General features: G+C 35.4%; 1 protein-coding gene across 1 annotated transcript in view; it reads left to right on the forward strand.

Moving 5' to 3' along the window:
* Positions 1-15,491, forward strand: part of ZFPM2 (zinc finger protein, FOG family member 2) — a 312,269-nt gene that overhangs the window by 49,717 nt on the left and 247,061 nt on the right. Inside the window, exon 2 of the mRNA XM_074145230.1 lies at positions 12,662-12,820. Within this exon, the coding sequence (XP_074001331.1) occupies positions 12,662-12,820 (159 nt within the window). The remainder of the gene's footprint in view (positions 1-12,661; positions 12,821-15,491) is intronic.

Below are 15,491 nucleotides of genomic sequence, written 5' to 3' on the forward strand. Positions count from 1 at the left end.
CACAGGTTAGTAGTCCATTTTATTTTCGGTTAAGACAATAAATGCTATAATGTTATTATTCTTTGAAGATCTTAAAAAAACAAAACAAAGTACATTTCATCCTTATGGTGCATCATTGTAAACTACGTCAACTAATATTATTGTAACTAATCATAACTGACAATCTAGTAGGCAAAATGAGATCTCAGTATCTGCAGAAAAGAAACTATGCATTAATGCAGTGGACCCTCAGGTTGGGATTGCTTTATGCTGGAGGGACACTGCTGATGCTCAATTTGTGGCTTGTTGTGGCTAAATACTGCATTTTGTGCCACCTGACTTTTTTCAGATTACTTGGTTTCTATTAAAAATATACGCTATTCATTTCTCTTACAATCTGATCTAAAGATTTAGTTATAATTTGAGACCTTTCAGTTTTGTTCTGCATATTGATAAACTCCATTATGGGATTAAAGATAACAAATCCCCTGTAGTTATTTCAAATTCAAAGCTCTAAGAATATAAGTAACTAATTACATAATTCTATAGCTCTTACATAGTGTTAAGTAGCATTTTTATTGTATTTGTCAAATTATAAGAATCTCACTAAGCTAAATTACCATTCATTCTAGTGCTCATCTCTAGACAAAGATCATGAAGTTTGTAGTTTAACTAATTCCTAACATCTCAGCTTTCCTTTGCTCTTCCTCTAGAACTACCAGTTACTTTAAGCATGATGTTTTTTCCCATTTATGCCTGTTTTATGACCTGCTCTGTTTTTAAGTTTTTCCTTTAACTGCATCTTTGAGTTACGGATCGGCTTAGGTGTGCTTACTTTTTATTGAGGTCTAACCCAAATTGGCATTGAGTTCTACATATAAGTTCTGTAGCTTTAATCGTGGTATTAGAGGTTGAATTTGGGCTGTCTTTCAGGGGCTCATTTTTCTGCAGTGTTCTCTGTTTTGCTTGTATTTGAAAAGACAGTGGAAAAGAAAAAGCAATAACAATTTGAAGAGAAATAGCAACCTGTGACAGAAGTAATGAGTTCACTGCTGATTTCTGGACCTAAAAAGTCCAGTTTCCTTTTTTCTGCTTTTTTGATTTAATTGCATGATGATATACAGAGATGAGAGACCAGTTTCCATCTGCAGAGATGCAACTAGAAACAAAAGCTGAACAGGAATAATTGCAGCTTCATACAAAAATAGAAAATATTAAATAAAAAGAAGAAAAAAGACCCCTTAATTTTCTATAGCAGTATAGTGTGTCTTTGCTGTATGAGAAAAATGTATTTTGTCTTGAAACTGGGGATGTAAAATTACAGTGAGTAATGAGTATGTATTCCTCTGATCCCTTAATGTACTTGATGTGAGGTTCCTCTTTCATCGTAGCTAACATGCTGGCCATTAAATACACTGCAGCAGCATCATTAGTGGCTTCAAAGTGCTCCTACTTGCATCACATTTTTCCCTCCAGCAGGTGAGTGAGAACAGTGATTAGCAAATACCGGTATCTGTCACTCGCTGCTTCTGTGACTGCCAGAGTTGTTCTGTGTTTAGAGTAAGGGCTCCATTGGAGTTGGAGATAGAGAGTGAACTTTTGCATCCCTCATTGCTCGGAAAAGGTTTATGCTCTGAGCATGACTTGGCCACGTGTAAGATAAAGTTCACCCTATTTGGGGTATGGTGTTTGAAACTACTTTGCCATAGCAGTACTTGGTAAAGGAGACAGGCTGTAGAGAAAGGTTTCCTGGGTAACAGGCAGTGTGTTACTTAACATGTTTGAGATCCTGAATGGTGAGATAAGAACATGCAAAGAAGCTTCGGTTACTTACCAGTATCACAGTTTGCTCTGTGGAAAGGATTCACTGAAAAATCCAGATCCTGAATCCTCAGAGGATTTCATTGGATTGTTTGGAGCAGCATACCATAGATGTTATTTGACAGGTGTTGAGTGGTTGTGGATGTATCTATTCTTTGTTCTCTTAGACTGAATTAAAAAAAAAAACAAACTACAGGAGTAAAACAAAGTGAAAAGGGAGCCTGAGTATTTTCCTGAAGCTGCACCTTTAATTTTCATATGCTTTACTGGTTGTAAGATGCAAGAGAAGGGAGTTACCTTTACTGGAGAGGTGAATAATCAGAACTTAGAATACCTTACCTGTAGAAAACAATATGAACATATGTTCTCATACATTTTTTTCTTTTTTTATACACTTGTATAGATATAAAAATCAATGACACTCATAGATGTATGAAGCAGCAAATATTTGAATTTTTATTATATAGATACATATAATTTAAGTGAAAGACACAGAATTAAGAAGCCATCTTCTTACACAAGCGGTGCTTTCTTTCATTTCTTCTTTTTTAAGCCTGAAATTTAAACATTATTTTCATACTTATCTAGCTGAAGCAATCCACTGGAACTGGATAGTATTTGCATCAATGTTAGCCATGTATCATGGGGCAAATTACATTGCCAGTATTTCAAATTAGATTGCCAGTAGTTTCAAAAATTGTTTTGTAGAAGTTAGCAGATACAAATCATACAGAAATAAATGATGGTTTTAAAAACTAGAAAATATACCATAATGCAGGGAAAAATGCTTCAGGGAGAGTATTTCTGTATAAGCAAACAGGAAATATTCCTTGTTCGCTTTATGTTACATTTAATAAAACTACTGATAAACAAGCATTGCAAAATTACTCCTCATGTAGAAGATTATCTACAAACATCACAGATCCATCTCTGAGAACTTTATGCCCAACCTCCTGTTTGCTTTGTAGGCTTTAGTTAAAAAATTCCCTTCAGGAAAGTCGGTGCACTGCGGTCCTGTGGTAGTTCTGTGTTGCTGCTGTGATTTCAGTATTGCGTTGAGTCAGGGTCTTCATCCTGTCACCTCTGTTCTTCTTTTCCTCCTCTCATATCATCAGAAATACACAGAAGAGCATCTGCTGTCGAACATCTGCTGTGAAGCTGTTATGACTGTATGTAGAATTAAGAGATTTAAGACAGATAGTAAGTCCTCTTTGTCCATATCTTTGTGTTTGACAAGATCTCTATGAAAATTTGATCCTCCCAATTCGTTTTGTTATGATCTATAGGTGTACAGGAAGTTACAATCTTGATTGACTGAGATATCACCTTCTAACAATGAGCGCTTTCAGAGAAAAGTCCATTGCCAATCTCAGGGGCTGCAAGTGTGGCTGATTAAATTGTTAAATGGATGATCAAGATGGGACAGTAGTAGTAGGAACAGGGCTGGAACAATTAGTGGTACAGTTTATGAAATTACTTTTGTCATTGTTAGCACCTATTAATAGTTTCCACAATCTGGTTTCAAATGGAATCAACTTCTTGAAATCTTTCATGTGGGAAAGTAGTTTGTGATTTAGGTTTGGGGTTTTTTGTGTGAATACTTCTGTTTTCCTGCTTTCTAATATCATAGTACAATGCTTGTTCTAAATTAAAGTGCCAATGCAGAAACCTTTTCCCCCTTCTTTTCTAGTTTAAATCACTTTCTATATTTCAATTACTGACTTTACCCTAGAGCAAGAACAGATACTGTTATTTCTGTTATTTTTCCAAATGATATAAATACATCATAATTAATACTTTTTAAAAAAAGCCCTTCCCAAGATGAAACTTTTACTATCACTTTTTGTGAGAAAGACAGAACAATGTTGCTAATTCTAGACAATCCAGATAACCTTCTGTTTCATTCTTTAGAGTATTGAAACACACTTTGTAGGTTTTATTTTCATACAGTGGCATGGGATCAGTTAAGATGCCTCTGAATTCATACGCTTCACTGCTACTAGTTTTGCAGTCACATTGGCATAATAGTACCAAGGAAGTCACTATTAAAAAATTCACTGACCTTTATTCCTGGGAGTAGGAATTCCAGAATGAAGTTGCAACTATTAAATCTTTTGTACTGTCACTGTGTGCATTGTGTCATAAAAAAAAAAAAAAAAAAAATTGTTCCTTTTAGAGACACATGGAGAAAGAAAAACCTTGAGGGTTTTAGAGTATGACAACAATTTGACTTCCAGCAGGTGGGAAGATTTGAGGAGAGGAAGATTCTATAAGCACCTTTCATAACACTCGTATTTCAAAACAGTTTCAGTTCTTTGGCAAAATATCATACTCTTCATTTGGTAAATGAGTATGATCTTTCATTATTAGTTCTGCCTGTACACGTTGTGTAATAACAGTACCACACACCACTCACCTTCTTTTTGTATTCTCTCTGTGCTCATGTTGAGATAAAATCGATAAACCCTCAGGTTCATCTGCAGGATAAATATGTCCTTTCTGACTTCTATGAGCCAAACAAGGTGCACCTTGCAAAACAGAGCCCCAACAGTCAGATAATTGCTGTGACTCTTTTGTGAATAAGGGTATTGGAGGACCAAATCTCTATTTCGGCATGAGCCCGTACTTGGAAACTGAGGTCTGACATTTAACTGCAAGGTTCCTTGCAGCTCATCCTCCATGCACACCTTTTTTCTCTTTTTTTCCCCATGCAAATGGTACAATGGCATTCAGTACACTTGCTTACTATCTTTTGAAATTAATGTCTCCCTAAGCATGTTTTGAATGGTCACTTTTTCATCATTTCAGTTTTATTGGTTGGAAATATTGGGGCCTTGACTCTAAGAACAAACTGACTGTAGACGCTGTCAGTTTATTCTGGCCTCTTGAATAATTGTAAGAGAAAAGAAAACAAGAGGATAAATGAAAGTGAAGTTCCAAATTACTGGAACATTTAAAGGTCTTTGAAAAGTTTATGTACAAGCACAGTTAATGCTGTCATGCACCAAAGTGCCAAAAGACCTAGCAGTGAAGAATATTAATCTACTTTTATAAAATCAAAGGGTTCATATTTTTTGCTGTAAAGAAATAATTTGAATAAAATTTGACCCTTTCTACAATAGTCTGTGGGTCAAATTGAACCTACTATTAAAATTCTCTAATATCTTTCTTGTATTAGCATTTCAAAACTCAATTTAAATATTCACAGAGCTCTTTTTTTAATAAACTTAACAAAATTCAGGTAATTTCCTTCAACTTTCTTGATTGAAGGAAGGCAGTAGGTACAGATATAAAAAAGATGTACAGCTACGAGCAAAACCTGAAATCAATTATATATAAGAAATAACATAACACATGGAAAGAAATTAATCAAAAGGAAAAAATTTCTGCTATATGATTTTCTTGGTCTGCTACCTGCAGGCAAGGAACGTAAATGAAAAAAAAAAAATCAGCATTCTTCTTACAGATAAGGGGAAAATTAATAAAAATGTTTCCTTCCTACCAGATCCCCTGATGCAACTTATGTTAAAAGTGAGTGGCTGCAGGAAGAACTTACATGTTTAAAAATAACTCCTTTTTTTTTTTTTTGGCTACAAAAATATACTTTTATACTTTATTCTTGCTGTTAAGCTCAATTACATGAGGTTGGTATGGATTTATAGTGTCCAAAGAGCAGCTCTTTTCCATTCCTTTTTCTATTAAGTTAGTCATTAAATCACGGTCATAAAGTTTCTCCCAGTCTGAAAGTGAGAAATGGTTCATTCTACTTGGGTCCCACAAGGAAGATGTAAGGAGTCACTCACAGATTGGTGCGATCTTCCTATCTGGACAAAACTTTTGAAGTTCAGCCAATTTACATAACGGACTGGAGAGGTTCAGCGTGTGCAGGTAGCATTGCATCTCTTGAATATAACTGTAAAAACGTAATGGGAATTAATAAAGTAACTTAGTTAAGCTAAATAGAAAACTCAATGGACTGAAGAAGGAAGCGTTCCAGTAAAAGTGGGAGTGGTTTGTATGACAGGTATTGACCTTCTTAAGAAGTGTATTTAAGGGTTTTTTTCTAAACTGATTTCCCAGTTTGCACTTCAGTCACCTACTGCCAACAGCATGATTATTTTTTAAGCTAATCCTACAGCGGTCAGATTGTCAGGATTAGGTGTTGCCATCCACTGTCAAACAGAAGAGTATTTAGGCACCTGGCTTGGCCCTTTCTCTCTGTTCTCGTGGAATTAAAATATTTTCAGTTCTCATGGGGAGGAAGGGAAAGGCAATATATTTTATCATGAAAATTGAAAATTGGGATCACTTAACTAAAAGCCAAGAGAGAGAAGTAGCATGGACAGTCATGGGGTTAGGTTGTTAAGGTGGGGGGAGCAACTAATTCAGTAGGAAAACTTTTATTACCATTTTCCTTTATTATCATCTATGATGTTAGCTGCAGACTATTTGTGTACTTCAATTTCTGTGATTCATCTAGATACCTCTAGTTGGAGGTTGTGCTTCTCAGGGGAATATTGAAGTTCTCGGTGATTGAGCAGTATCTGGCAGTCCTAGTGCTCAGCAGAAACTGAAAATTTATTCAGATTGCTACAGCATATATTCATCTCCCGTATTTTATCAGTCCATGTCTTCATCCTGGTTGAACATATAGGGTATGAAACATTTAAGCCTGGACACTTAAAAATTTCTACAAAACCCAAGAGAAAGCCAGCTTCCCAGCAAGGAACTTGGGAGTATATTTTTGATAGTGTCTTTTAAAAATTTCTTCCCCCCCGAAAAAGGAGAAGCTGGATTGTTTCTGTTAGGGTTGTTCAGATTGCTGTTAAACTTGTCTCCAGGCTGCTGTAGAAGCATAGGGGTTGGAAACAACTACTCCTTTGAATTAACTGAAAGGCTGAAGAAGTAACTAAGAAGTCTTGTATAGAAATCTTTCCAGGAGGAATCAAACTCTGAACTACCATGTGAACTACCCCCACTGCCATATTTAAAATGAAGTCGAACCCTCTTCTGTATTTTTAATGTTCCTGACTGAATTTTTAGAACAAAAGTTCCCTATGTGTCTTCGCCATGTGAATCAATATAAAGTGTTTGCCTGGTCATTTTCTTATGTAAATTTTTGTATTTAGAATAAATTGTTCTTGTTGAAACAGGAGACAAATAGATTGATTTTTCTGAAGCTTTCCCCTCTGTAATCAGAGAGCATCACTTACTTCATCTTACCATAGGCTAACGATAATCTCTGTGTGGCAGCATGTTTTCCTAGGAAATACTGGATGGATCCCGTAGAACATGTAAAATGCATGATGTTGATCCAGTGCATTTCAGGCCTCTCTGATTTATCGGAGTTGTTATTATTTAATGCTACTACTACTAATTATACTCATTAACCTCTCCCCAGCCACTCACTGTCAAGTATTGTAGGCTTTCTGAAGCATTCTTAATTTGTTAAGAGCACTGATTTATGTTGCTGCTCTGGCAATGTAGGAGAATATTGGTAGGTGGGAAGGAAGCTAACCACTTAACATTTTCATGAGATAATTATTTCAATGATACTTTCCCACTGTAGGATACATGCGTTTTAAGCACAAAGCACTGGACAGGAGAGCATATGCTTAATTTGAGCGTGTGTTTAAGTGGTTTCATTTAGGGAGAAGTCTGATGAATTTGACTATGAGAAATGATTGCGGAACTTAGCCTAGTTTAATGTTACTGAATTTCAATTATTTCACTACGGTTATAGTACTATAAAACTGGAGTCCAACTTTGCTGTATCAGGACTAACATGCTCAAGGGGTCTGATGTTCAAATTTGTGTTCAGGGGAAGGTTTATTGTAGCAAAAGCGTCTTTTATTATGTGAATTTAAAGCCTTTTTTTGGTGGTTCATTCTCACACTTTTCCACGTTATTATAATTTTTACAGTGTTGGTTTTGTTTTGTTTTTCTAAATGTGGCCTATCGTTTCAAGTGTTGAGGTAGCATCTGTTACTCATTGTGTAAAGATTGCCACTTAGCTAGCTATCTTTATGTGTTTGTATCTATGCTTTTGCATTCATATTAAAGTATATGAGTATTTGAGAAAGTTATATTAATTTTTAAGCATTTAATACATTAATAGTGCTAAAAAATATGTGCTTGAGTGTCTATAAATCTGGTACAAATTAGGGAGCAGAGTTCAGATTTCCCCACACTGTGCTGCCAAGTGGCCTCAATCAGAAGTAATTTTCTCCATGAAGGCACATGCAGCTCACTCGTCAGCCTCTGCTCACCAGATATTGTTATTTGTATCAAATTATATGTGGTGATTTTTCGAAGTGGACTACTGTGTCCACTAAGCCATATGGATTTCTGCCACATTGACTCCTTCGTTGCTGTCACTAATTGTACTGTTTTCTCCTGCCTCTTGTTTATCTATGTTATTTGCAAAAATATTTGAGATTTAGGATCATATCAATAAATGTTCATGAAATAGAGTTAAGTACCAAGTGAGTAAGTAAACTACCAAACCCTCAAAATCCCCTGTGTTGTGTACAACACAAACATTTGCTTGTTTTATAAAGGAAATTATTTTTTCAGGACTTCATACAAAATCTAGAGTGAAGTTATGGAGACTTCATTTGCCTTCAGTAACCCTATTTAAGATTAGAAATTGAGATTTTACCTAGTGAAGAATTTCCAAATGCACGTTTAATCATGTATCTAGCTAATCCAAAGCATTTCAGAATCACCTCTCTTTAGATTACAACACACTTATTTACATGGGCTAATAGGAAAACAATTGTTGAAATGAGAAGACAAACATCTAGACTACCTCTCTGGAATTAACTATTCAACTACATTCTAAAATCATCTCAGTTTGAAATTTTACAGTTTTATTTAAGAGTCTAATCATATTTCGGAGGTGTTTACTGTCAGATCACTGGGACACTCAGATGAATTTCAGTAGTGGGACTTACTTGGATTTGCATTGCTGTGGCAGTTGTTGGTTATAATGTCACACTTAATCATCAGTTATTGAAAAGTATTTTTCAGCAGAACAGGGATGGGACCTTGACCCTGTTCCAGTTGAAATAATAGCAGACATAGTACATGTTGTTCCATAGGTGCTTAATAACATGATCGGTGTAAGTAATGGGCATAATACTATTAAATTAAATCAACAATTTCGAAGAAATGCAGAAGGTATAGTACTAAAGTAACTGATTAAGCTGCATTTGGACTGCTGAAAGTAATATATCAACATAATAATAACAACTGGGGAAAAAAAGCAGTATCAGAGAAAACATTTGATAGTAATTTATTTGTAAAGGGTTATTTATTTTTGTCTATATGACTGTTTTTAAGCATTTTAAGAAGTTGAGTACATGCTGTGTAGGTTGTTCCCTAGACAGAGGAGCTAGCAAACTTTGAAAACTTTGTTTTTGAACCAGATTAGTTCTTAGTTCTCTAGCTGACTTGATTTACTGATAGTAGGAAGAGGTTGTTGGAAGCATGTGTCCAAATGAGGCAAACATAAACCTGCAGAGTTTATGTCTTTGCATTAGTCAAGAATATGTAAATCCATAGTCTTTATTGTGTGATTCTGAACATTTATTTTTATTCATTGTCTGTTTATGTGCAAGTAATAAGATGGAGTAGTCAAGAATAGAGAGTCTAATCTGCTTATTCTTACTAGTAAGTGGCTTTTGATTTTACCATTTTCTTTAACACACTTTATGTTTGAGCAGTAATTAAAAATTAGACATTGATCAGGCATTGATATTTCATTTCACATGAAACTGGCAACGAACAAATACTTAATTTTGGTGTTATTCTTGTAGTCTAGTCTTACTCATTTGAACAATGACTTACTCTTTAGTTAAAGTTACCAGTTAAATTTAAGTTATCGTTGATAGCTCTGGACATGAGTTGAATGTATTTGAACATTTAAAAAATAAAAGACGACTCAACATGAATAAGACAGAATTTGTCTCAAGGATCAGGTTGTAGATGGGTGAATTAGACAAGGGAGCAGCAGCCTGAAACCTAGAAAAATATTTATGTACTGATCCCTCGATTTCAACAAAAGTCATGCTGTTTTTTGGAGTGCGGCGTCTGATGTCAGCCCCTGAGGTGAACTGTTACTTAAAGCTCTGACCTGTGCCCATGTGCGGCTGGATAAACATCACTAGTTTTTATATGTGGGTTGGCATAGGCAAAGCAAAACCCGGTGCAGATGCGTGCATACCTCTGATCTCATTTGGATGTGACAACTTTTACATTTATTTTAGGGTATGCTACATACCTCTTCATACATAGAGTGTATCTAGCATTTGTCAAGAAATTTTTTTAGTTTGAGATTTGTTTAAAAAACAAAGTCCCAACCCACCAAATGACAGGAGTTTGAACTTGCGCTGCAGAGCTGGTGTGTGCGTTGTTTTCCTTCTGCCTTCTTGGAAACAGTGTCAATGGAAATCATAAGGTGTGTGCTGCAAATGAAAGCATACCGACTGCACTTCTATTATTTTCTTAATTCATGTACGGTCATTATTAGCTTGCTGATTATGTACTGGTGACCTGATCAAACAAACCAGTTTAACAACTAGAAACAGACCTAAATGTCACATACACGTGCCAATTGGATTACTTGCAGGTATATTGCTTTTGCTGTATTTTGCAGGACACTTACTGAACAAGTCAAATGACAAAAAGCCATTTGACATTCAGTAGGAAATCGACTTTCACTGAAATGTTGACTGAAATTTACATTTTTTTCTGCAAATTTAAACAATTTGGAAAATTTATTAAAGGCATATGGCTGCTTTTGAAATGATGCAAAACATGGTATTTATCCATCTTTAGGCATGGGAGAAATTTACATTTCCCTAAAATGGCATGTTTTTTGTTTCATTGTGTTTTTCCTTCTTAGTTTATATATCCAGATGTTACCAGGCGTACACACCAATAAATGGCTCTACAGATAATGTCACACATTAATAATATCATGAAATCTGAAAGGTATTTTTTGATAATTCATTCAGAACCTCTTGTGCTTTCATTTCTGCCATGAAAGTGGGCACACATAAGGTGTCTGAACTGCCCACGTTTAGCTGCAGTTGACTGCTCCAGTGTGTGCCAGTGCTTTGTTCTCCATTCCATACAGTGCGATATCTACTCTTCATTCCCTATGCATGTGCAGTTGCTGGATTTTTTCCCAACATGGCTAGAAAGGGCAATTAGCAGTAATGGATACTTTGATAGTGAGAATCTTTTCTTCAGCCATAATAATAGCCCCTTATTTTAGGAGATATATTGTTGAATGACAGCTAGTGTTGGTGGGTATATGTCCACAAAAATGGGTTCATTTGGTCAGATTCTCAGCTGGCACAAATACTCATATTTCCATGAAAGATAGTAAGCTATGTTAATTTATGGAATCCCAGCTGGGAATCTCAATCAATTTCAATAAAAAGTAACCATCATATTCCTGTGAAGCAAGAATTACACAACCTAGCCTAAAGTGAATTTTGCTGTTTTAATAAATGTAGGTAGTCACTGGTTCATAATAAATTACATAAAATTAGAGTGCAGTCAATGTTTGATTTCTTTTAAAAATTTATCCCTTCCTTTTCATTGAATGCAACAGAATCATTTATGTATTGTATCTCAGCATGATAGATTATATAGGAATAGTGTATTTAATACTGGAAAACTATCCTATAAATACAAATTACATTTTTTTTCATTAGCTAGCTAGCTTTCATTTCAAGGAAAAAATACTCAGTCAATTATAAATGAGGCTGTGCTTTCATTGGAGAGAGAAATATGTAATTTTTTTCAAGCCTCAACCATGTATAATGAAATCTCTCTTTTGAAATCCAGTCTTAAGATATATTTTGAAACATACTGACATTTAATAAAATCTTAGTTAAATTAAAATATGTTCAGTTATTTCAAATCTCTATTTAAATCTAGACTAAAATTCTACACCTCCACAGGAGATATCTTTAGCAAATAGTTAGTATTAACCAATGGTTGTGAAGTGTGTGTATATAAGAAAGAAGAAAATTTGACTACATTCCAATTGGTAACCTGGGTGTTATGTATTATAGATCTGTCAGATGCTGGCTCTTCAAGAGGATCTGTAGCAATCGTATGTCTAGGTAACTAGAAGAGGAATCAAAGACCTCAGGCTGCCATTCCAAATTCAGATTCATGCCCTGCTTTTCTAACTACCTTATGTTTCTGTAGCCCTCGGCTAGTAGTTTACCACAATGGTTGTTTGGCCTCTGTGAAATGAAGTGATTGTCTGAGTACCATCTATTGACTGGGAGTCTATTGAAGAGTCTAGCAAATGAATGATCATGGATAATATGAAACTCTTCTTAAACACTGTCAGGTGCTGGTCACAGTAAAATAGCAGAATAAACTGAAGTTTATACTGTCAATACCTTTGTAATAATTCATTGTTGTCAGTATTGTTAACTCAAGAAATGAAGCCTGTGAACGCAACCTATTGAGGACTGTGATTCAGCATCAAAAAAGTCTCTTCAGTGTTTATGTGGTTTTACAAATATAGCTTTGATTTCCATTGTAAAAACTGTGTTTAATACTAGAGCTGGTGAATAATGAAAGAACTCGCATGTGCGAGTATTATTAATACATATTATTGATAACACTTTGTATATTCTGATTTGAAGTCATCAGGAAAACAGTCACTTTCAATTCCCATAAAATGTTATTTGTCTGGTTCTAATAAATGCTGAACACAGCTGTGGAAGGAAAAACTAGCTAAAAACCTCCTTTTAAAAGTTCACTGAGGTTTTATTTCACATTGTCCTGTTAGATGGTTTTGCCACAGTGTTCCTGATTCTTTTTAAAGGGCCCCTTGAGGAAGCCATTGAGGACGAAGAAGAAGAGTGCCTGTCTGAGGAAAATGATACTATCTCAAAAGAAGACTTTCCATTGGAGGAAAGCTTTTCTGCAGAGTTTGAGCCTGAAAATCTGAGCTGTGAAGAAGTGGAATACTTTTGTAATAAAGGTAATCATTGTAGCCCACCTTTGAGGGAATACTGGCCAAACTGTGTCCAATTGGTCAAAAAGATTTTTTGGTTTAAAATGTACAAAAAGTCCTATGAGTATAGTACCTTAAAAATAGGAAAATAAGCCACTTGCGGGGTTAAGTCTGGTAAGGAGTAAATATTTTAATGTGTTGGAAGATGTATTTGTCAGGGAGGTGAATCATCTTGCCTTTAATGTTTTCCTCCAAGAATGTTATTTTCTACGTATTTAACTGTAGAGAACAGGCTTCAGAAGTCAATTATTATCAGATCCGAAGCTTGCAATGCAGCATGTCTGTGCATTGCTGCTTTGCCTAGGAAACATTGCTAGAAAAACAGATTGTGTCTGTAGATTCTAGGATTAAAATAGAGCTTATTATAGAACTTATTATGCATGGTAGAAAACTAGTGATTTGTGAAAGGATAACTTTTAAAGTTGCAGATGCCTTTTTGCTGCATTCGTTACTTGAAATTATTAAAGATAGGGGTATTTTAGCATAAGTCATACCAATTCATTCTTACCTAGTGTTCAGTCTGCAAGGTTGTGCTGTTTCTCATTCAGCTGACAGAAAAAAGCACACTGTACTGTCATGTAGAACATTGATTTAACCTTCTTCCTGCCAGATTTCCACTTGATTGCTTTGTTGTTTGTCTTCTACAGGTAAGGATGCCTATCAAATAGCTGGAATTGTTGTGGTGATGTTCTTCTCTTTAGTCCACAACCCCCTCAGGCGTTTCGATGTCAATGATTTCTCTGTCTTTCTGTTCTTTCCCAGATACTGACATATGTTTTCTCATGATAGCTTGATATACTTCTGGTTTTGTATTATTTTCATCTGTCTTGGACAAAGTAGAATAAATTTCTTTGAATAGTTAAATGTTTTAACTGCCGATTATGAGTCATTCCTACAGAGTCTTCAGTCATCAGTGGAGAAGGCATGAAAATGTGTTTTCTGTCCTCTGTGTAGCTTACAAACTTTTGAAAAAAAGGCAGTGTTTTGCGCTCTATGTTCTTGACACTTCGTAAGCCATCCTAAGAGATCAAAACAGTCTAGTCCCTGGTTTAGAGTTTAGCTGCTGCAAATCTTACTGTGAAGTAAGAGAGACCAGATTATGAATGGAAATGCTTTGCAAACGGGGGCAGTTAAGTGCTGTTATAACTGTGTTGTAAAGAAATACAGCAATTACTGTGCATTCGCTTGTTCGCATGCCTCTCAGACACCATTTTCCTTAGCTGAAAAAAAGTACTGTTCCTGTTACTGGCATTACTAAATAATTATTTAAACCACTATTTGCATAATTGTTATACTGGCATCTCTTGAGTTCCTTCTGTCAGCACTGGGACGCTATGCACCACTATCAGTTCCTATCAATTTGATTTAGTTATTTCTCTGTGCTTTTTGCTGCATTTCCAGGGCCTGCCAATGGAGATACTTTTGGGTGAAATTCAGAAAAATATATGGTTTGTTTGTTTATAGCAATCAATATTGCAAATTCATGTTGAATTCAAGTTATCTTGGCACTTCCCTTTAATGAACACAACTTTCAGGGAAAACACTGAATCCAGGCCATTATATTAAACAAGATCAGGAGTTAAATGGGAATACATTTAAATCTGAATCTTGATTATCATGTTTTATTAAGGACATCTACTGATTCTTCAAGCTGGGTACCTTTTGACTCCCCAGCAGTTCTTTTTCCAAGTGTGTTGTAGCTATAAAAGGATCTTAAACCTATCTACTGCAACTGCTGCAGAAGAAAAGCTGAAAGGGAAATTTCTGGGGATGAAGGGGCACATAAAACCCCTAATCTACTTCCAGCTGAGGCAGTGTGACAGAAAGTCCCACTTTGAAGTAAGTTGAGAATATCCCTGGAAAAGGGTGGAATGGGAGGCTGGAAATGTATTGTTTCTAATTAATATCTCAACTTCTGTTGAATGTCTTGCTTCTTCACTGTCACATCTTAAGTGTTGTTAGCATGAGGTCACGTACGTTTTTCCATGAGGATAAAACCCAAGAAGAAAAAAACTAATCTGGAAAGCAAATAAATTTCTTTTGTGTCCTTCTCTTAGTTGAAGTGTTTGTGACTGTATTATATAGTAAAAGTGAGACTAGTTCTCATGACTTTTGTCATGAATCTGTTAATCATTCATAACATTTTTTTTCTTTGTAGCGCTTCAGTATTGAAATTAAAACATGGTATGAGAAATAAGCTTTTCTTTTTCCTAAAAAATATTTTTCTTAAACATCATGAATAAAAGCTTGAAAATGAAATATGTACCAAATAGGTTTGAGAGCAAATAAATGCATTCTAATTTCTGGTTTGAGGGCCTGACTTTCTGATTTTTGTTTTGCTCTTTGACAGTATTGGCAGCCTGCAAACCACAGATATCTTAAAAGGAGGGAAAAATAAATGTAAATCTGTGTTTTCTCTTGTGACAGATTTCCTTTTCCTGGAAAATATCAGAATTGGCATGGGAATCCTTTCTGCTATCTCTGCATTCTCCTCTTGCTAGCATAGACCATTTAAGGTTCTAGAAAGTAAGGGGACTTTATTGGATATAGAGTATTCTTCTGTCCTGTCTCTGCATTTATCTTCCCTGGGGTTTCTTTCTAGCTGAGCTAGAACAAGAGGACAAATGACTAGCAGAGC

This window comes from Numenius arquata, chromosome 3 (assembly GCF_964106895.1).
Source record: "Numenius arquata chromosome 3, bNumArq3.hap1.1, whole genome shotgun sequence".
Taxonomy (NCBI): domain Eukaryota; kingdom Metazoa; phylum Chordata; class Aves; order Charadriiformes; family Scolopacidae; genus Numenius; species Numenius arquata.